Source organism: Suillus subaureus (genome assembly GCF_016647635.1).
Source record: "Suillus subaureus strain MN1 chromosome Unknown BJ212scaffold_5, whole genome shotgun sequence".
Taxonomy (NCBI): Eukaryota; Fungi; Basidiomycota; class Agaricomycetes; order Boletales; family Suillaceae; genus Suillus; species Suillus subaureus.
The window spans coordinates 952,841-972,462 of record NW_024538561.1 but is presented as its reverse complement, the minus strand read 5'-3'; the positions used below and the strand labels follow the sequence as shown (position 1 = coordinate 972,462).

General features: G+C 45.2%; 6 protein-coding genes across 6 annotated transcripts; 2 read left to right on the top strand and 4 right to left on the bottom strand.

Moving 5' to 3' along the window:
• Nucleotides 1–519: 519 nt before the first annotated feature.
• BJ212DRAFT_1296684 (uncharacterized protein) lies at nt 520–2,159 on the top strand (the record flags this gene model as incomplete). The annotated part of the gene is made up of 6 exons (XM_041332487.1): nt 520–641; nt 799–815; nt 1,050–1,097; nt 1,151–1,399; nt 1,648–1,878; nt 1,948–2,159. 6 exons carry the CDS (start codon nt 520–522, stop codon nt 2,157–2,159), a joined length of 879 nt encoding a protein of 292 aa, XP_041197100.1.
• Nucleotides 2,160–9,467: 7,308 nt separating this feature from the next.
• On the bottom strand, nt 9,468–10,252 carry BJ212DRAFT_1477113 (uncharacterized protein; the record flags this gene model as incomplete). Its single annotated transcript, XM_041339492.1, has 2 exons — nt 9,468–10,119; nt 10,185–10,252. The coding sequence occupies 2 exons, from the start codon at nt 10,250–10,252 to the stop codon at nt 9,468–9,470; spliced, it is 720 nt and encodes a 239-aa protein (XP_041197099.1).
• A 1,776-nt stretch (nt 10,253–12,028) lies between these two features.
• BJ212DRAFT_1574624 (uncharacterized protein) lies at nt 12,029–12,749 on the bottom strand (the record flags this gene model as incomplete). The annotated part of the gene is made up of 4 exons (XM_041342112.1): nt 12,629–12,749; nt 12,482–12,576; nt 12,385–12,433; nt 12,029–12,296 (listed from the first exon to the last, which is right to left on the bottom strand). Exons 2-4 carry the CDS (start codon nt 12,546–12,548, stop codon nt 12,029–12,031), a joined length of 384 nt encoding a protein of 127 aa, XP_041197098.1. The 5' UTR covers nt 12,549–12,576; nt 12,629–12,749.
• Nucleotides 12,750–13,163: 414 nt separating this feature from the next.
• On the bottom strand, nt 13,164–15,518 carry BJ212DRAFT_1329903 (concanavalin A-like lectin/glucanase domain-containing protein). The gene is made up of 11 exons (XM_041334707.1): nt 14,993–15,518; nt 14,913–14,940; nt 14,768–14,861; nt 14,618–14,719; nt 14,534–14,559; nt 14,377–14,470; nt 14,133–14,314; nt 14,056–14,071; nt 13,850–14,003; nt 13,773–13,778; nt 13,164–13,718 (listed from the first exon to the last, which is right to left on the bottom strand). The coding sequence occupies exons 1-11, from the start codon at nt 15,132–15,134 to the stop codon at nt 13,408–13,410; spliced, it is 1,155 nt and encodes a 384-aa protein (XP_041197097.1). The 5' UTR covers nt 15,135–15,518; the 3' UTR covers nt 13,164–13,407.
• A 127-nt stretch (nt 15,519–15,645) lies between these two features.
• Nucleotides 15,646–16,371, top strand: BJ212DRAFT_1444969 (RNA polymerase Rpb4-domain-containing protein; the record flags this gene model as incomplete). The annotated part of the gene is made up of 3 exons (XM_041338038.1): nt 15,646–15,672; nt 15,698–16,048; nt 16,105–16,371. 3 exons carry the CDS (start codon nt 15,646–15,648, stop codon nt 16,369–16,371), a joined length of 645 nt encoding a protein of 214 aa, XP_041197096.1.
• Nucleotides 16,372–16,752: 381 nt separating this feature from the next.
• Nucleotides 16,753–18,463, bottom strand: BJ212DRAFT_1456374 (uncharacterized protein). Its single transcript, XM_041338870.1, has 8 exons — nt 18,081–18,463; nt 17,854–18,024; nt 17,760–17,795; nt 17,627–17,700; nt 17,388–17,581; nt 17,207–17,338; nt 17,065–17,151; nt 16,753–17,002 (listed from the first exon to the last, which is right to left on the bottom strand). The coding sequence occupies exons 1-8, from the start codon at nt 18,212–18,214 to the stop codon at nt 16,895–16,897; spliced, it is 936 nt and encodes a 311-aa protein (XP_041197095.1). The 5' UTR covers nt 18,215–18,463; the 3' UTR covers nt 16,753–16,894.
• Between the last annotated feature and the right edge of the window lie 1,159 nt (nt 18,464–19,622).

The following is a 19,622-nucleotide window of genomic DNA, read 5'->3' as shown; positions in this document are numbered from 1 at the left end:
TGCCACACCTTTCGCTTCTCTATTCAGGACCAACCCTATGACCTTTAGCCAAGAAATACCACCTGCCAGATTGCTATAATGTGAGTATTACAATCACCATTTTTTACCTGTATGATGATCAGTACCAATGCAACCAATATTGTTATTATCATTATCATTATTATTTTGGAATTCCAGCAAGAGCATTGAAATACAAGTGACAAGTCTTGAAATTGTCTGAATTCACCTTGCTACCCTTTACAATGCTTACACTATCATTTCATGACCTTAAATGTTAGGCTCATCACATGCCACCCAGGATAATTACAGTGCCTTAACATGATTTGGACAGGCATTATAAGTGCCTTGAACTTTTATCATACACCATTAGTGGGACTCACAGTAAGATTTGAGAAAATTGGTAAAGCTCACTAAACTCAGGTAAAGCTGGGCTGAACCACCAACCTAACATGTACAGAACATGTGGCACAACTTAGCATTATGGCAGACTCTGAAAATCATGCCTGCACTTTGACCACCATGTCCTTGTTGCTCTACATGACTCAAGGCCTTGCAGAGTTCCTCACAAAAGGCCCTAACCACTATGGAACTGTCCTAGATACCTGTTATGTGTGGAAAACCAAAAAATCAGGGGTCACAAGGTTGTTTGGCCACTAGTACTAGTACTAGTGGCCAAGACCAAGTTTATCCCTCAAAATTTACCATCCAGTGGCAAGCCAATTCTAGGCACACTGAAAAAGTCATATAACACCTTTGAACAAATACTGCTGATTGTCATGTTTTGTTTTACTCTGATAGTAAATCCCATCCTAATGGTAATCACCCCTCAGGCAAAGACAAAATTTCCATTTGCCATGTAATTGCAAAGCACATCTTTGAGCATGATCCTGATCATGGAAATTATTACAATGATGAGCCTGAAAAGTTTCATGACTCCATGAATAACCATATCATTATATAAGTATTTTCCTATCTATTCTTGTATCTACTGAACCTTTACAGCCTGAGGAAGAAGTATTGAGAATACTATGAGAAGCTACATGCTACAGGCACTGGAATCACTCCACTTGATGATACTTCTGCAACAAACTTGCATGGTATGTGCTCATATTTAAATTTGGTCATACTACTTTAACATTTGCCTTTGCAGTGCAAATCCTGGAGGAATTCCCCTGGTATGATGACCTCACAGCCATCCTAGAGAGGAATCCAGTGATCTCCCTCAAGACAGTCTCATCAGCCCCAGGAATGGATCATGCAGCTAACTATTTTTTACTTATACAGGAGAGCACATCTGTAAATTCACAGCCATCTTCAAGTACTCAGTATGGGGGCTATGTCCCTAGCACTCATCCTTCTCCTCTCAGTGTTCAGCCTACTTCCCCCATGGCTACCTATAGTGAGCACTATGTTCCTGGTGGCTAGTTCACATTATCTGACAATTACAACAGCAGCTATGTCCCACCTTCTCACCTTAGTAATAGTGGCCAACTTTATTATACTCCCAGTGCTCAGTGCTCTAATTCCAATCATCCTCAAAATGATCAAAATCAACCCCATCAATTCAGTTATACTTGCAGTGCTCAGCCTTTAGCCCCCAGCCCCCATAGTTGATATGAACTGCTCTCCTACTCTCACCATGACCAGGACCAATCCCATCACCCCTCAATCAAGATGACAGAAGGATGGACTATGGTGATGACAACATCATGAACCTTAATAGCGCCCCCAGGCATGAAACTGGGCATAAATGCCAACTCCCTCCATCCTCTCCTTTGCACCCTCCTTGTTCCAGTCTTGTGCTTCCTGAGAAGCCAGAGACAACACTGCACAATAGTCATGCTATCTTCAGTACACCTGACCCTATGAGACACACAAGTGAGAGGTCACTTAAACCCCATTGAGGTATTAGAACTTCCTATTCATGGCCTATGCCTACAACATTAGCATTGATATTGATGTTAATATCACCAATGACACAATCTGTGGCCCCTGAGAAGGGAAATGAGAGGCCTTTGGAGAAGACATATTCTGAAATCTTGAGTCAAGTTGGCCTGATCAATGATGAGATTGAGAACCTTCAGTCAGACAGGCTTGACAAGGCATCATGTGAGGAGCTGAAGAATAACCATTACATAGCAAAACTAAATCTCACATGACAGGAAAATGAGCACCAATTTCTCCATGCTGAGTGCTAGGATGAGCACATGGATACTGCAATTGTTCATTAACATTTTCAAGAGGTGAAGAATGCTAAGATCCATCTCTGTGAGGCAGAGGCAAAAGCACATGCTGAGGCAGTATTACTGCACCTCAAAATCAAATACTGTCAACTTACTGGTGGGTCTTGAATGCTCATGTACTGTCACACTTGTATATCATCATTGTGCATCATGTCTCATGTTATCTTTTAGCTTTGTTGTTTGATCTTTTTCACTGTTCTAACACCTTCCATGATAGTATGCTGCCATCTTCCCTTACATTATGAATCTCATTAATACCACATGCCAAACTCTTTCTCTATGTACTGTGTACTTGATTGTAGTGGCTTCCTATCCTTCCCTGCACTGTGTTTTTGATGTGGGACTGTCAAATAGCAAGTCCATCAACCTCATGTGGCAAGCCTGACCTGGAGTACCTTCATACATCCTATTGTCCACCACCTGGTTATCATTAGGGGCCTCAAACTCTTCATCTGTCATGCCTCTGCCCTGCTGATAGGCCCATTTAACTGTTCTACTTGCTTTCTTCCAGCCATGAGCTTCTTCTAACTGTATGACCATATTGTATAGTATTAGGCAGCATTGAATCTAATGAACAGCTGTGTGAAGGTCATTTTCTGATTGAATATTTTGCTGAAGGTCCCTAAGAGATTGAAAGTGCCCTTTGAGAGCTGCAAATATGTGTTCCACATGGACATGGATCTAAATAAAATTTAAAACAACTGCAAGATGAAAAAATACAAACTGAAGAGAGGTGAAAGTCAAATGTCCTCTGATTATTTGTTAGCCTACCATTGCAGGGTTTCTTGAAGGGGGGGATGTACCAGGGCTCCAGTGGATATGCACTGTCTGCCCAGACCCAGTAGTCATCAGGAAGAAGTGTAGCATGTTCTCAATAAAGGCAAGTAGATCTGAAAGCATAGGCATTATGAATACTTTCAGGGTGACCAAGAGTATAGTTGACTATGAGAAGATTATAAGGCATAATGACAGCCTATAATTTAATTTAATTACAAATGGTAGATCAATAGGAAATAAACACACTTGGCAGCCAAGAGAATATCTTGATTTCCTATCAAAAAAAATCTCACCATGAAAACCAGGTTTCTGATACACATTGATTGTAGAGCCATTCACAGCTAGAATCCCATTCTACCACTTAGGGCAAACAGTTTCTGCTGCATACTTCTGGGCAAGCTCGAAATTCTCTGAATCAGGAGGAGGGAAACCCATAAATGTGTTATGCTGGTCTAGTAGTATGACCATATTATGGTTGGTGCAATTGATAACTGATCCAACAGTAATTTCTGCCCACTGAGCCACATATTTCACTGCTATGTCATTACCATAGTGACCTGCATGGTTGAGAAAAATGGCAAGCTGTATAGAGACAGGAAGTTGGGGGTTGTGTTAAGAACTGGTAAAGGTTCAACAACTCTGCTGGCTTGCAGATTAGAAGAAAGAAAGATGGCTCTCACTCTGGAGTGAGAGGAAAGCCACTAACTCTCTAAGGTGTTGGTCAAAATGCACCAAGCAATATGTTTGACCCTTAAGGGAAGCAAAGAAAGCAAATATCCACAAAGTGATGCCAGATCAACTCTAGTGAAGTGCACTGAAAGTGCATATGGGAATATGGAGTGCATAGGAGTGCAAAGTGTAGGAATAAGGTGCAAGCAGTGCATAAACATGTAAAGACTGAAAGATGGCGTAAAGATGTGAACTAAGGCTGCTAAGTGGAGACTGATGATGATAGGCTATTGCTGAGGGCTAGGACTAAGACTAATGCATACTGACTGAAGATGATAGATTCTGACTACTAGATGCTAAGTGACATGATGGTAGTTATTGTATTGAAAACTTCCTAGGCAACAGGTAAGCTGTGCCTAGGCGCACTCCCAGGGCTCAGAAGCAAATAGGGAGTGCTGTATATATGTAAGTGAGGTAAATAAAGGGTCCATGATGAAATAAAATATCATACAATACCAGAAATGGTCTGATATAGTAAAATAATGAAAAGGGACATACTAGGGAACTGGTTGGACAATGGATGGAGGCCTCAGGATGCTGCACAACATAGTGCAACAAAGTGTGGGAAGAGTGTGCTAAGCACGTGCACAGAATACATCATGTAGTGCAGGAATGTATTGTGCCTCTGGTGCATTTCATAGGATAGTCATAGCTAGTAAGTCATGTGCTGTACCAATTGTCATGAGTCAAAATATGTGTGATCTAAGCCTAGAGCAATCTCATTCTCTACACCAGTTTGCTCAAAGTGGAGAGAGAGACTGATTCTGAGGGGCTTGGCCTCAGCTCATATGCTATGCCCTTTACCCAAGTATGTGCCCTTTATTTCAAATGAAGTTCAATGATGGTCTGATGAAGTTGGGAGACTTCTGGAGGAGCGTGGGAAATGTCCAGAGGAGCATGGGAGAGCTCTGGAGGAATGCAGGAAGTGCTCAACAGAGGTAGACTACCCTAAGGTAGAGTCAGAGAGACAGGGATTGGACCTAAGTCTGGAAAGAGGGTAAGTGCCAGAAAGGCAAAGCTCTGGCCCAGGGAATCAATCCCTAGGCCTGATGGATAGGACAGACTTAGCTGGACCAAAGTCCAAGAGAGGATTGGGCAAGTCTAAGTTAATATTCAGACTAAGGAAACTACAGGAGTATGTACAGGGATTATATACTGGAGAATATCTGAGGGAATCAGTAAGCAAAGGAGCAAGGCTATGTACAAGCATGTGGAAACACATTAGTAAGTAAGATGGAACATAAGTAAATGAACTCAGAGATGAAGACTCATACAAGGATCAATAAGCAAGACAGAACAAGAGGTAACCAAAAGCCAGAAAGGCAGAGATATTTAAATGAGGATAGATGCAGGATGTTGGACAGAGGTGGGAATAGGTCTGGAGTTAATATCTGGAGGTCTGGAGATCTGGGGATCCAGAAGATGAGGTGGACACAGGACTAGGATATGAGGAAGTGAATATAGTCTGGAATCCAAGACAAGGTGAAGTCCAGATGTCTTGCTGGATGAAGTGTGCATAGGGTGGACAGGATAGGAGGGTATGGATCAGGCTAGCAGTGGAGATCTGATGGTCCAGAGCTCAGGGATAATTCCACAGTAGAGCTGATCCTGCTGAGGTGTAGGGCAGACAGTGGAGGGAGAACTTGGAATGAGTTAGATATGAGGTGGGGTCCAGATGTAGGTTCAGAAGGCATGGGAATATAATGGAATGTGGGTCTGGATTGTGGGATATGACAGGTTGTGTGAATTGTTGTGGAAGATAGGGTGGTCAGATATTAAATTGAGGATGTTATCAAATATTTCAGGCTCAACACATAGCTTCTGCCAAAATAGGTGGGGACAATATTCTCCAAAATGCACAAGAAGGTGTAGTTGTGGGGCTTGAGGTATAGGCTCATCAGGACAGTGGAGTACATGTGCCTTCTCCACCTCATCCTGGAGAACAGCAATCTGGTCTCAAAGGCAGTTGTAATGAGCCATAGTATTATTCACTTCATTGCCAGATGAGTCAAAGTCAGATTCAGAATGGTCAGATTCAGAATGGTGAAATAGGTGAAGGAGGGGTGATTGGCATGATATTCATAAAATCATCAAGGTCTGAGTCTGAAGAAAAGCTTGACAGAGAGTCTGTGGTATCATCTTGCACTATGTGATCATATGTGACCCTAGCTAGTGCAAGTGCAGCCTTGTCAAGGCTATGCAGCATCTCTGCCTGGTTGCTTGGACAAGGCATAGCAAGGTTCAAGGGATCAATTCCCCTATCTTTTTGTTGCTTGATATGATGTTGGTTATGGCTGAGTTTAAATTCAGGAAGTTCCATTCCAGTCCATTTCCATCCAGCTCACACTCTCATGACCAACATCCAGAACATCAATGCCAGCAGTGGCCAACCATGGGTGCCCTTTTGCTACTCAGTGTGGATGCCCTTGGTACCTTCCCTGTTACATTTCCAACATCTCCAACATCTATTAAAGCACCAGACTTTCACTGTGACACCAGCTCCACAGATCTGCATTATTCATCAACAATCCATCAAATGAATTTCACCATTTACATATACCCCCAGTCCTTATCTTCACTACCAGTTGCCCATTGCCCAAGCCTGTAATAATCTGTTATTTATCAGCAAAGACTGTGACTACTGTTATTGACCCTTTTTGACCTTTGAACTCTCACAGGGTTGTAGTGATTGGAATGACATTTTACTGAACATTGAAGGCATTGGGCATTGTCAAGGTGGGCTTTGGATGGATTGTGAGTGTCTTACTCTAAGCTGCAGAGGTGCATGTATGGTGTGTTTTATGCTGCTTCACTGCCTTATTTCCACAGATGCCCTATGTTTGTACTCATTCTAGGTGGGTTTTTGTTTCATATGTATATGTGTACATCACTTACAAGTCCTCCCTTCTGAAGTTTCTCTTCGTCTGCACTCATCTGTTTGTGCATGTCTGCACACACTACCTTCATTTGTCTGTTGCTCATACTCATTCATGCATATTCATGCTTACACACTTTGATCAAGTGCATTGATGGACCACTAGTAGTTACACACCTCAGGCCATGTTTTATTCATACACACTACCCTACTTTGTAGTGCATATTACTGTAGGAATCAACACAATTCAACACCCCTGTGTGACTGTGACATGCTGGGTCAATTTGACATTCTGACACTTAGGCATATGACATGTGACACACCAAAAATTTCGACATATTGAATTACAAATCAGGGTTTAACTTGTTTGGCCTAGTTGAATCATTCAGCAATGCCAGTCAAATCCAATCTCATGACTCAGCCTCAGTGGCTTACACATCCAAGGCCCCTCTTTCAATAGGTATATTATCTTGCTGATGAGTCTGGATCATTCCATTGTCACTCAGATTTGCCCTCACATAGCACTGTCTGCTCATGTGCATCTGTATTTTTAAGCTATCAATTTAAATCTTCAATTTGATCCTTTCAATAGGTATATTATCTTGCTGATGAGTCTGGATTATTCCAGGATATGACAGAATCACATACCATGCATGACACTGGTTGCTGTAAGCTCTTGATGATGCATTAACAAGAAATGCACCTGAGAACAAGATGAGATCAGCATGCATGCAAAAGTTAGAAGATTATAATGTGCTCACCACAATAGCAGTACCTGCAACCAGACCTTTTGTGACACACTATGTAGACCAATGCTAACCCCTAGCCTTTGGATGTCCCTTGGTCTTTCCAGCCAGTGTGTCATATCCCACAATCCAGACCCATGTTCCATCATATTCCCACACCTTCCAAGCCTATGTCCAGACCCCACTTCATATCCAACTCATTCCCAGATCCCCTTCCGCTGTGTGCTCCACACCTCAGCAGGATCAACTCCATTCCAGATTTACCCCTGAGCTCCAGACCATTGGATCTCCACTGCTAGCCTGATCCATACCCCCCTGTCCCATGCACCCTATGCACACTCCATCCAGCAAGACATCTGGACTTCACCTCATCTTGGATTCTGGACTATATCCACCTTCTCATATCCCGGTCCTGTATCCACCTTGTCTTCCAGATCCCCAGATCTCCAGACCTACCTATTCCCACCCTCTGTCTGATATCCTGCGCCTATCCCCATTTAGGCATTCTCTGCTTTCCGGCTTTTGGTTACCTCTTCTTCCATCTTGCTTATTGATCCTTGTATGAGTCTTCATCTCTGAGTTCATTTACTTATGTTCCAACTTACTTACTAATGTGTTTCCACATGCTCATACATAGCCTTGCTCCTTTGCTTACTGATCCCCTCAGATATTGTCCAGTATATAACCCCTGTAGATACTCCTGTAGTTCCTTAGTTTGAATATCAACTTAGATTTTGCTCTACTTGTCCAATCCTCTCTCAGACTTTGGTCCAGCTAAGTCTGTCCTATCCATCAGGCCTAGGGATTGATTCCCTAGGCTGGAGCTTTGCCCTTCCAGCACTTACCCTCTTTCTGGACTTAGGTCCAATTCCTGTTCTCTCCGACTCTACCTTAGGGTAGTCTACCTCTGTTTGTTTCTACATCAGACAGAGTCTGATGTAGCCCCTATTCCTTCCAGACCTCCAGATGTCCTGTCCTTCGGACATTCCATCCTCCTAACCCTTGGACATCCTGCCCTCCATACCTTCAGATGTCCTATCCTCCTGTCCTTCTGTCTTCCATCCTCCTGTCCTCCTGTCCTCCTGTCCTCTAGACCTTCAGACCTCCTATTCTTCCATCCTGTTTCCTGTAGAAGTATTACCTTGCAGTGGGAACTCTCCTGAGCACTTCCTGCATTCCTCCAGAACTCTCCCACTGTCACATCCACATATCCAGATCTCAGATCCAATCTTATCTCCAATCCTATCCACATCTTATCCCCCTCCAACATCTCATCATCCAATCTGTCCACTCATCCAGTCTGGTCCACAACTCATCTAAATCCACAACCAGTGCTCGTCTCCTTTCAGTAGTCCCCTAACTCCAGTAATTCAGTTATCAGTATATCCGTCCTGCTCACTGATCCATTACCTATGCTTCATTTCTGTTTCATTATTTGTGATCCATTTCTACTTACCAATAGAATATCCATATGCTTCGTACATAGCCTCAGACCTCTGCTGATTGATCATTCCATTAGATACCTATAGTATATAACCTCCTGTAAATCTCTGTAACACCTCAGTCTGAATATCAACTTAGTTCTGCTCATTCCTGTCCTCCGGACCTGAGTACCTCTAATCTCGTCACCCTCCAAGACTTAGGATTGATTCCTATAGTCTATTCACATCCGCCTCTGTCTATGACAGCCACTACTGCTAGTTTCTAGTCTGGACTCATCTGGATTAGCCTTATGATACTTATCCTGCATCTGGAAGTCATCTGGATCTGCTACGCTACCCATCTGACCCTCCAGACATGTTAGTCTTGCCTTCCTGAAATAAGGGGCAATACTCGAGTAAGGGGCACAGGCACAAGCTGAGGCTGAAGCCCTTCAGATTCATTTAGCCTTGAGTATGACCTTAACATGAAGTGTTTGTGCTTGCTATTGTGGCAGGACATGGCATAAGAGTGCATATTCTGGATCTCATCCTTCACCTGGTCTACCTGTTCCACCACATCTGATTTTGCTTTTTTCTTCTTTGAACTGCTGGCACTAGTTGGATGTGATGTCTGGGGAGCTGGGGACATAAAGTAGTCTGACGTCAAGGTAGTATTTCATGTTGTCAATGACGGTGTTGACATGCTCCATGACATTTCTGATGGTAGTTTGCATTGTCCCCCATGGCTCAATGGCTTGTGTGCACCAAATGCTGAATGACTGTTGTAGGAAGATGTCGAGGATTTTTCAGGCATATGGAATGGTTCTGGAGTATCAGGAGGGAGTGACAGTGATGAGGGGAGCTGCCATTTCGACCCTGCAACATGGGGAGGGCAATCAGTTGTCTCATCAATCATCATATCATCACCTTCAAGGTGATCTGGGGTGTCTGCATCAAACTGTCCACTAGTTTCCTGATTAAAATTGTTGTCATCATATTTGAAGTTATATTCTGGTGCTGGAAGACTGGGAAGGTGGAATTGGGGGGATGTATTATAAGGAGCAGTATGGGAGGGAGCAGAAGGGGGAGCAGAAAGGGGAGCAGGAGCAGGAGCAGATGTGTAATATTGAGGGCTCAGAGAGTATTGTTGACTATATTGAGAAGATGAAGTGCTGGGAGGATAAGGACAGGTATCATGCAAGGGATATGTTAAGAACCATTGGGTCACTATCTGATGGACAAATTCCATGATGACCTCCACACCCTCTTCCCTGCTGAGGGCAATGGAAAACTGGCTATACGCTGGTTGGTGGGTCACATTGGCATCCCTGGAAATGAACAGGCAGATGAACAAGCCAAAAGGGCAGCAAGAGGAGAAACGACAGACACCCACCTACTCCCCGCATCACTCTGCTCACCTAACAACAAGCCAGCTACCCTCCCAGCAAGCAAATCAGCCATAAAACAAATGTTCAATGCCTCAATCAACGAAGAAGCAAAAACTGTCCTGTGCAACTCACCACATAGCGACAGATTCCAGGAAATAGACCCATCCTACCCATCCAACCGCTTCGTGAAACTAGCAGACAAGTACCCAAGAAAGCACACTGCCCTGCTCATCCAGCTCCGCACAGGCCATATCTCTCTGAACAAACACCTCCACAGAATTTCGAGAGCGCCTTCCCCACTTTGCCCTGCTTGCGAGGAAAGAGAAGAATCAGTACACCACTTTCTTCTATCATGCCCAGCACACGTGAGACAAAGAGCAATCATGAAAGCAGAGATCAGAACACATGCGCACAGCCTCAAAGACCTCCTAAACGAGGGGAAAAGTATCAAGGCAGTCCTCAAATTCATTGCTCGTACCAAATGCTTAGCAAGCATTTTCGGAGATGTCAACCCCCTAAAGAAGAATTAGAACCATCATGATGCGCCAAGTGCTTAGCCATCCCCTCTTTATATGCCTTAAGACGGCACTATCGTCCTCACACCAGCCCAGACCAGGATCACAGAACCCCCATATCAGATTAGATAAATACTGAGTATCATAGAGTAACATACCGCATGTACTGTCTAACATAGGGCTTCACCCCAATGGACAATAAACAAGGATTCAAAAAAAAATAAAAAAATGTCAAGAACCATGTTGCTCAAGGGGGAGAGAGACTGACTCAGAGGGGCTTGGCCTCAGCTCGTATGCTGTGCCCCTTACCCAAGTATGGGCCCTTCATTTCAGATGAGGTCCAATGATGGTCTGATGAAGTCCAGAGGACTGCTGGAGGCTGGCTACTCTGGTGGAGTGCTAGAGGACTTCCAGAGGAGCATGGGAAATGTCTGGAGGAGCACAGGAGAGTTCCAGAGGAACACAGGAAGTGCTCAGGAGAGTTCCCACTGCAAGGTAATACTTCTACAGGAAACAGGATGGAAGAATAGGAGGTCTGAAGGTCCAGAGGACAGGAGGACAGGAGGACAGGAGGATAGAGGACAGAAGGACAGGATGTCCAGAGGTACAAAGGTATGGAGGGCAGGAGGGCAGGACATCCAAAGGACAGGACACCCAGAGGTCCAGAAGGAATAGGGGCTACATCAGACAGAGTCCAATGTAGAAACAAACAGAGGAAGACTACCCTAAGGTAGAGTTGGAGAGAACAGGGATTGGACCTAAGTCCAGAAAGAGGGTAAGTGCTGGAAAGGCAAAGCTCTGGCCTAGGGAATCAATCCCTAGGCCTGATGGATAGGACAGACTTAGCTGGACCAAAGTCCAAGAGAGGATTGGGCAAGTAGAGCAAAATCTAAGATGATATTCAAACTAAGGAAACTACAGGAGTATCTACAGGGGTTATATACTGGACAATATCTGAGGGGATCAGTAAGCAAAGGAGCAGGGCTATGTACGAGCATGTGGAAATACATTAGTAAGTAAGATGGAACATAACTAAATGAACTTGGAGATGAAGACTCATACAAGGATCAATAAGCAAGATGGAACAGGAGGTAACCAAAAGCCGGAAAGGCAGAGATGCCTAAATGGGGATAGGCGCAGGATATCAGACAGAGGGTGGGAATAGGTCCAGAGTTAATATCTGGAGGTCTGGAGATCTGGGGATCCAGACAACAAGGTGGATACAGGACCAGGATATGAGAAGATGGATATAGTCTGGAATCTGAGATGAGGTGAAGTCCAGATGTCTTGCTGGATGGAGTGTGCATAGGGTGCATGGGACAGGGGGGTATGGATCAGGCTAGCAGTGGAGATCCAATGGTCTGGAGCTCAGGGGTAAATCCAGAGTGTAGTTGATCCTGCTGAGGTGTGGAGCACACAGTGGAAGGGGATCTGGGAATGAGTTGGATATGAAGTGGGGTCCAGATGTAGGCTTGGAAGGCATGGGAATATGATGGAACATGGGTCCAGATTGTGGGATATGACAGGATATGAGGGAGCACAAGGTGACCATTGGGGTTGAGGAGTAGAACCAAAGCATGTGGGGGGACCAGCCCCACCATGCTGTTGCACAAGTGAATACAATGCACCAGTGTGATCAATGCCCAATTTTGAGGAATGGGTCACTGCTGCCATGGACAGATTGGAATACCAAATGGAATCCAGATCCATGTACCATGGCAGCTCCAAAAGTGCTGCATCTACAAATCAATGAGTTGAGAACCAAAAAATAGGGACCAGGGACTCACCTAAGAGATTATTTGCTTGGGTCCCTTTGGCTGGCATCACACCAGCACCAGTGCTGCCAAATGACATCTTGATTTTCTTGTATTTCCCCCTGAGACTGCAGAAATTTTAGTGTCTTCATCAACCAAATTTTTTTTAAAAGGATGTACATTCCAATGCAGTTGCCAACTGTGTCACAGAATTTTTTGGGATTGATGGAGTATGCGGCACCATACTTATGGTGGCCCACAAATAAGAGCTTGGCAATATTATGGTAGATCTGGCCTTTATCCAAGCCTGATGGGTGGTTGTCAACAGTGGCTATCGCTTTTTTACTGTCAGAGTAAAACAGAACCCTGCAATCAGCAGAATGAGTGACCAGGTAATTCACCAGGGAATCAGTAAGAGCACAATCATTTTGCCATTGAATAGCTAATCGAGGTCCAGATGATTCTGGAGGTTTTGGTGGCCCTTGAGAGCTTGATTCATCATCCATTGCCCTCGAGTGCAATGGACCGTTAGATTTGAGGCGTGCAGAACGTCAAACACATTCACGACGGACAGGAGGCATGGTTATTTCAGAGTCCGCCGTACGATGCCGGCCTGACCTTGAATCCTAGGTCATCGGCTGACGCTTTAGCCGGGAGTTTGAAGTGTTTAGCCGGCATCTTAGCGAGTTCTCAAAAGTTTCAAAAGTTATATTGAGTACCACTAAATATTTCAATATTCACTTTCCAAAGTCCGGATCTACCATTATATGTAATCATATCGTCTCAACAAAGTCAATACTACGTAAACGTAAGTCTTGTGGATACCTCTTCCCTAAAAGCTGCCGTGGTATGACGATTCTACGGACGTGATCATAAGGTGAATGGAGCCTATACATATGGAAAATACATACTTATCACCGAGCAACGTCAGAGATGGTCTTTTTACCATCATAGTCCCTTCAAGCAAATGTAAAGAAGGCGCTACTGACAAGTCCAACGACAACGAGCACTGTAGCAGTCATCCAAAAGTCACCATGCGGGAGGCCCACAGACGAGCTACTTGACTTTGATGAGCCTGATGTCGAGGACGAACCAGAAGCAGCAGCGGTGGAAGATCCGGAGGGAGATACGACAGTGTTGCTGCCTTCCGTGCTGAAAACCCTCACATAACTGACTTCGAAGTAGGCATCATTGTAGTCGGTACCATTTCCCATGACCCAGTTGTTATAACAAATCCCTGAGCATGTGCTATTCCATGTAACACCATCGGCTGTGAAACTGTCTTAGCATCCTGCAACGCCCGTTGATAGCAAAGCCTGCTTACCCCAGTCTATCCATTAGAAAAAGTTAACACGAGCCGAATGTTAGTTCAATAATCGAGCCGGTATACGACTGACGTACCTCCGCAGAGGGTGATATCGAAAATCAAGTTCTGGGCCTGGAAGTACTGGGCAATGTCGCAACCCGTAGAGGGCCAGTTGGCAACAGGAATACCAAAGGTCGAGGTATCAATCGTGCTTTCGTTATTCGACAGCGAGCTAGGTATTTCGGACCTCTGAAACTGATTCAGTACTTGGCAAATGCCCATCATTCGTACAGTAACTCACAGGGAAGAACCAAATGCTGAATGACACAAAAAGTTAAGTGATGCAGTTTAACAGAGATCAAAAGACAATCATTGTACTTTATACCAGTAGAAGCCATTTCGGTCACAAAAGCTCCTCCACCACTGCTCGCAAAACCAGCACCGTAGGAATTAGTCGACGGGTCTGTAACAATACAACCTTGGTCCTCGTTCGCGGCATACGAACAATTTGTGCTAGCAACCAGAGTTGAAGTTTGATTTTGGGAAACCGCCGTGCACCCCTGTAAAGTTGACAAGTTAGTGCTGGAGGATAAGCAATTCAGAACAGCGCCAGTTCACGAACAGTTTCAGTGTGCAAGGACATCTGATTTTGGGTATTGGTATTGATGCCCTCAAATGTATCGATCTCGCCACCCTGTGGCCAGAGAGCCGCTTGACTATTATAATTCGTCAGCTCTCGGATGCATTTAAAGAGTGCGACGCCCTAGAGAGTAATTCACCTCCACCACGCCGGCCACACGGAGCACTAAATCAGAGACAAACTTCAGTGCGTGAGCATCTTAGCACAAAATTAGTGTACGCACACCATAAGGCACATGATACATATCAGCTACCCACATGCTTCCCACATCGAAGGAGTCGCTGCTTGTAATCCTGACGGAGTTGCGCTTGTTGTTATAAACCACCTGATGGGAGCTGTTAGTGAAGACGAGATATCTTGTAGAACAACTTACAGTGGAAGTGTTGTCTACTTTGATGATGGCATGGTTCGTTGTGGTATCTACATACGCCAACTGATACGTAGTTGCGTTCTGAGCCGAAACATAACTGCCGTGAAAATGTCAAATCGCAAATGCAACAGGACACTTTTGCACCCACGTTACATCTCCATTCGTCAAATTGTCGTCTGGAAAAAAAAGTGAGCTCGAGACATGGTAAATTCGAAATAAAGCACGAACAATAATTATAGAAAGTCCACGCGTCAAAGAAGCTAGAACCATAGTACTCTTTAGCCATAGAGTATGTTGTGGCAGTCACCGGTGCGACGGAGAACGCTAAGCAAGCCAGCGCCGTCGACATTATGGGATGAGCAGATACCATGATACTGCAGGGAAAGAGGGCAAATTTTGTGACCCCATTTACGGGAGTTCATAATAAATAGCACGAGCCTGGCCCGCAACTGCGCCGACCTCCAACACGCCGGCACAGAGAACCATGCGGTTCTTCTCTGCTGGATGCAGATTCAAAAATACCACAGTTTACAATAGCTTACGTGGTGCCTGCTACGGCAATCATCTCAGAAGTACTATCAGACGTTTGGCAGCGCAGTCAAACATAGAAATGATGAAATGGTTAGATAAATTTCGATTTCTGGGCGTTGGAGTTTCGAGAAGTGCGGACAGAAATCTGAAACAGTTGGCCAAAACTGCGGATTTGATGATGCGGCTGAGCATCGTTGGAGCAACGTTGCTGTACATGTAAACGTGCACTGACTCTGAATCACAATTACATAACCCTAACCTTACGTTCGTTTTTGTTTACATAATTGTTACAATTTTTCTGTTCCTGGGTCACAACCTACTAGTACGAACGTGTCTATGGAGGTATCGTGATGGTCTTCTATACTTTGCAAGTTGTTGTACAATCATTATGTATTCAAACAGGTTGTAAATGCCCGGTCGGCACTCTTATCGAACTTTGAGGTCTTGAACCTCCTTCGCGAGCTAGATGCGGAGCACATCGCCCGCACAAAAACTGCCATCCGCGTCAAAAAGGAAGGAGAGGCTACGGGAAAGAACCTGCATGACACTCAGACTGAAGAGATAAGCGAGAACCTTCGCACAGTCGAGCTGGAAGCTATTCAATATCTATCTGCGGACTACCAGCCAACCCTCCACCAATCAGACACGGGCATCACGCAACTTGTGCGTGGTCTTCAGTCGTTTGGATTGTCCAAATCAGAAAAGCTTCAGATAGTCAACCTGGCTCCAACTGAGCCAGTCGAGCTCTATGTTGTACGTGCGGGTCTGCATATGCATCATGCAAAAATGATCTGAACGCCGCCATTCAGATTGTCGAGGAACTCGAAGATCGATTAGGGGACCGAATGAATGACCTTCTTGTTGTAGTATCCAAGTCATTACAAGAAAGCGCCCCTGGACATCCGAATGGGACTACGGCCGTACCCGAAGACAAAGGGACGCTTGGTGAAGATGCAGTGGAGGTCTACGAAGAGGCAGATCAAGAGACTTGGGGATATGATGCAAACGCGATGGAGTTTGATGATATGGGAGAGGGAGTAGGCGTCGAGGGCGACCTCGACATTGATGATGATTGAGGATGCTATGATTCAAGGGATACATGTACGTGCCAAGTGCAAGAGCCCATTGGTCATCCTCAGGCCGCTGCTGTAAGTGACGGACGCTCCTCTTCAATTAAACAGATGTCTCTGACAGCTTTTGGATGCGCACCAGATAGCCTCAGATCTAGCTGTCGCGAAGGCTGAGGGAAAATGTCATCGGGCAAAGTACAACTCTGTCGCTCAGCTTTGCAGATTTTTAACATGGGGTATTATTTCTACTGTACCTCACGTCCGTGAGGTATAATGAATGGAAAGTCTCGCAGCGTTACTCCGGCTACCCTTTGCTTGACTAATCCCCCAAGTTTCAAACGTGATTATTCCACAAAAAGCAACTATGTTAAAAATGAATAAATAACTGTCTTCCTTCTTGAAAGTCTGACTACGAGAAACGCAACCATGGGTATCTACTATTCGCACCTGCAAATCCATCAATATCCGCAACAAAAAAGACAACAGAAAGGTTTGCATATATGATACTTCCCGGCATCAGCGAAAAAAATCAAATATCCTTGACCTGCTCTTCAAGCCATTCCCATAGAGCCTCGCCTACCTTGGGGTCCCGAGCATCCCGGCGAGTTGGACCAACCCTGGCCCAAGGAACGAGATACTACATAGGAGAGCGAGGGGTGTCAGCATCTCTTTGCGAACGACATTCGATAGAGAATTCACCTTGCCGTTCAACTCCACAGCTTCTGGAACAGTTCCAGCATAGAGTTGAGTTAGTGCTCCATGTTCAACGTCGTAGAGGAACAAGTTCTACATCATACTCATCAGCATTCAGCTGGCAGCTGCATGTAGGACATTTACGAACCAAAATGCTACGTAGAAAGGACGGCATGTGGCGTGCCAGGTCTGTTTTGATGTTACCTGGGTTCAGAGGTATGGAGACGATCCCCTCTGAACTGTAGCGCCTTGCGAGTTCGAATGCTTGTACAATGTTACCCTGTTGGCGAGTCAGTAGAAGCTAACGCAAAATACCATAGTCAACTCGCGGTTTTGCTCTGCCCATAAAGGTCAGAAGTAGACATCTTTTTGCGGGTAGGACTATCTTTGAACGCGGAAAAGTTGAGACCATTCAGGACATGTGCCGAGGACGAAGTTGTAATAACACGAGCTTTGCCATCAGGCGCAGATTTCGCGGTAGCGATGAGGGTAGGTAATAGCAGCTTAGTGAAGTAGAAGTGCCCTGCAAATAAATTAGAGTCTTGTGGCAGAAATACAATCGTCATACCAAGGACATTTGTTCCAAATTGAAGATCATATCCGTCCACAGTTAACCAGTCTGTTGGAGGGAACATAACTCCCCTTATACACCAAGGTGAGCACATACAAACCACAGCATTCAGTGCATGTTGTGCACTCACGCGCTATTGAACAGGACGTCCAACGTAGTCTCTTTGCTGTTAATAGCATCAAAAGAGGCCCCTGTGGCGTTGCGAGTCGACAGGAGAGACGAACCTGAGGTATTCTTCTGCGCAAGCTTTCACAGACTTCAAGTCTGCGAGGTCAAGTTTCAAAAAGAGGGCTTCTTTCCCAGTGCTGTTTTTCAGATCCTTGATGGCTACCTCTGCCTTCTCTTGGCTTCTGGCAGCTACATATACCTTGGCATTGTGGGTCAACAAGACCTTCCGTTCTAGGGTCAGCAGCATGAAGTATTTAGCGTCCACCCCTCGCAACTTACCCTCGCTGTCTCTTTGCCAATCCCAGTATTGGCTCCAGTAACGATCATGACCTTCCCCGTCAGGTCGGGGATGTCTTCGACGTGAAAATTCGACTTGGACGGGAATGATTGACCCAGTACAGACAGGTGATTGCCCATGGCGGCCGCAGAAAGTGTTCAAAGTGATGATGTAGCCTCTGTGACGACGGCCCAAGTACTTATAACATAGCCTGTGTGATGACTTCCACGCTGGTGAGAGACCATCATGATAGATATGAGCATCGGGTAGGCCATTCGACATTCACTCATGGTTGGACCATTCGACGTCAGTCTTGGCTGGTCATAGACAAGTGGTTACTACAACAGCTTAGAAATCTGTTGCTCTTGGATATGTACAGTAGGCGCAGGTTCTAAACCTGCCAATAAGAGCTTTTTCTGTGCAGGCACACCTTCTACTCCGCTTATGGGTAGATCGATCCCCACCGCCTGTTTTAACTGGTCTTAACCAAGTGATTACCGCAACAGAGTAGAAATCCGTTTACGACCACACAGATTCGAAACCTGTCAGGGACAGTATTTTTATGACTGGAAGGCAATCAGAAGGTCTGTCTTTTCCTGCCATACTCCGTGAACACTCGCGCACGGATATATTCTTAATGGTCAATAACAAGGAATCCACCTTGGGTCTCACGAGGATACTGCGATGTTAGAACCATGCGTTGAACTCCGAGAGATCCAGGACGATGAAGACCGATAGATCCGAAATAGGAACAGAGAGTGAGTGAGGGGTACGAGCACAAGCCAAAAATGGACAAGGGCGAGCGACGCTTTGACATCGGCTCGCGTCCTCTAATATTTTATGTTTCTCTTTCATATGTTATAGCCGTCGACAAATCTACCTTAAAAGCGCCAGTAGTAGCGCACGAACATCTCAGTTGTTTCCAAGACAATGAGATGTATACGCCACCTAGGGAGTTGGGCATTAGTATCGCAATGCACAAACTAATGTTAGCTGAAGCGCCAATAGGGTCAGATACAAAACGCCTTTCTAAGTAACATCACCCACACAATTCAACGCGCCTGGGTCCGACGGAAATAAATGAACATCGGTGGCATCTACATGGCCAGGCGCGGGTGCAGACAAGCTGTAATTCAAAATGCCACCTTCAGCAGCCGTATCCTCCGACTGAGGGCGTGGCTGTCTCCATTAATGGCAGGTCCATCTACCAGACATCAACCCCCCAGCGATCCGGACTGTTCAGAAACCACGACGCCAAATTCACGCGTGGTCACTTTAAATGTTTGTGAAGGAAGATAGAATGGTAAGCAATATCTGTGACTAGGGGTCCTGGGCGGTTTCCCGTGTACCGCCGCCGGGGCACATAAGCATACATCTTGCGCACCGTTTGACTGGGTATCGGGCATCGGCGGGACAGGCACGTTCGAGTGATAGTTGGCTGGGGTGGGGCGGATTTATACTCTGTTAGGTACATGTCAATGGGAGTAGTTAGCACAATTTCAAGTATGATGTCATTGAGGACGGCAGTAACTACGGGAGTCAGGACAG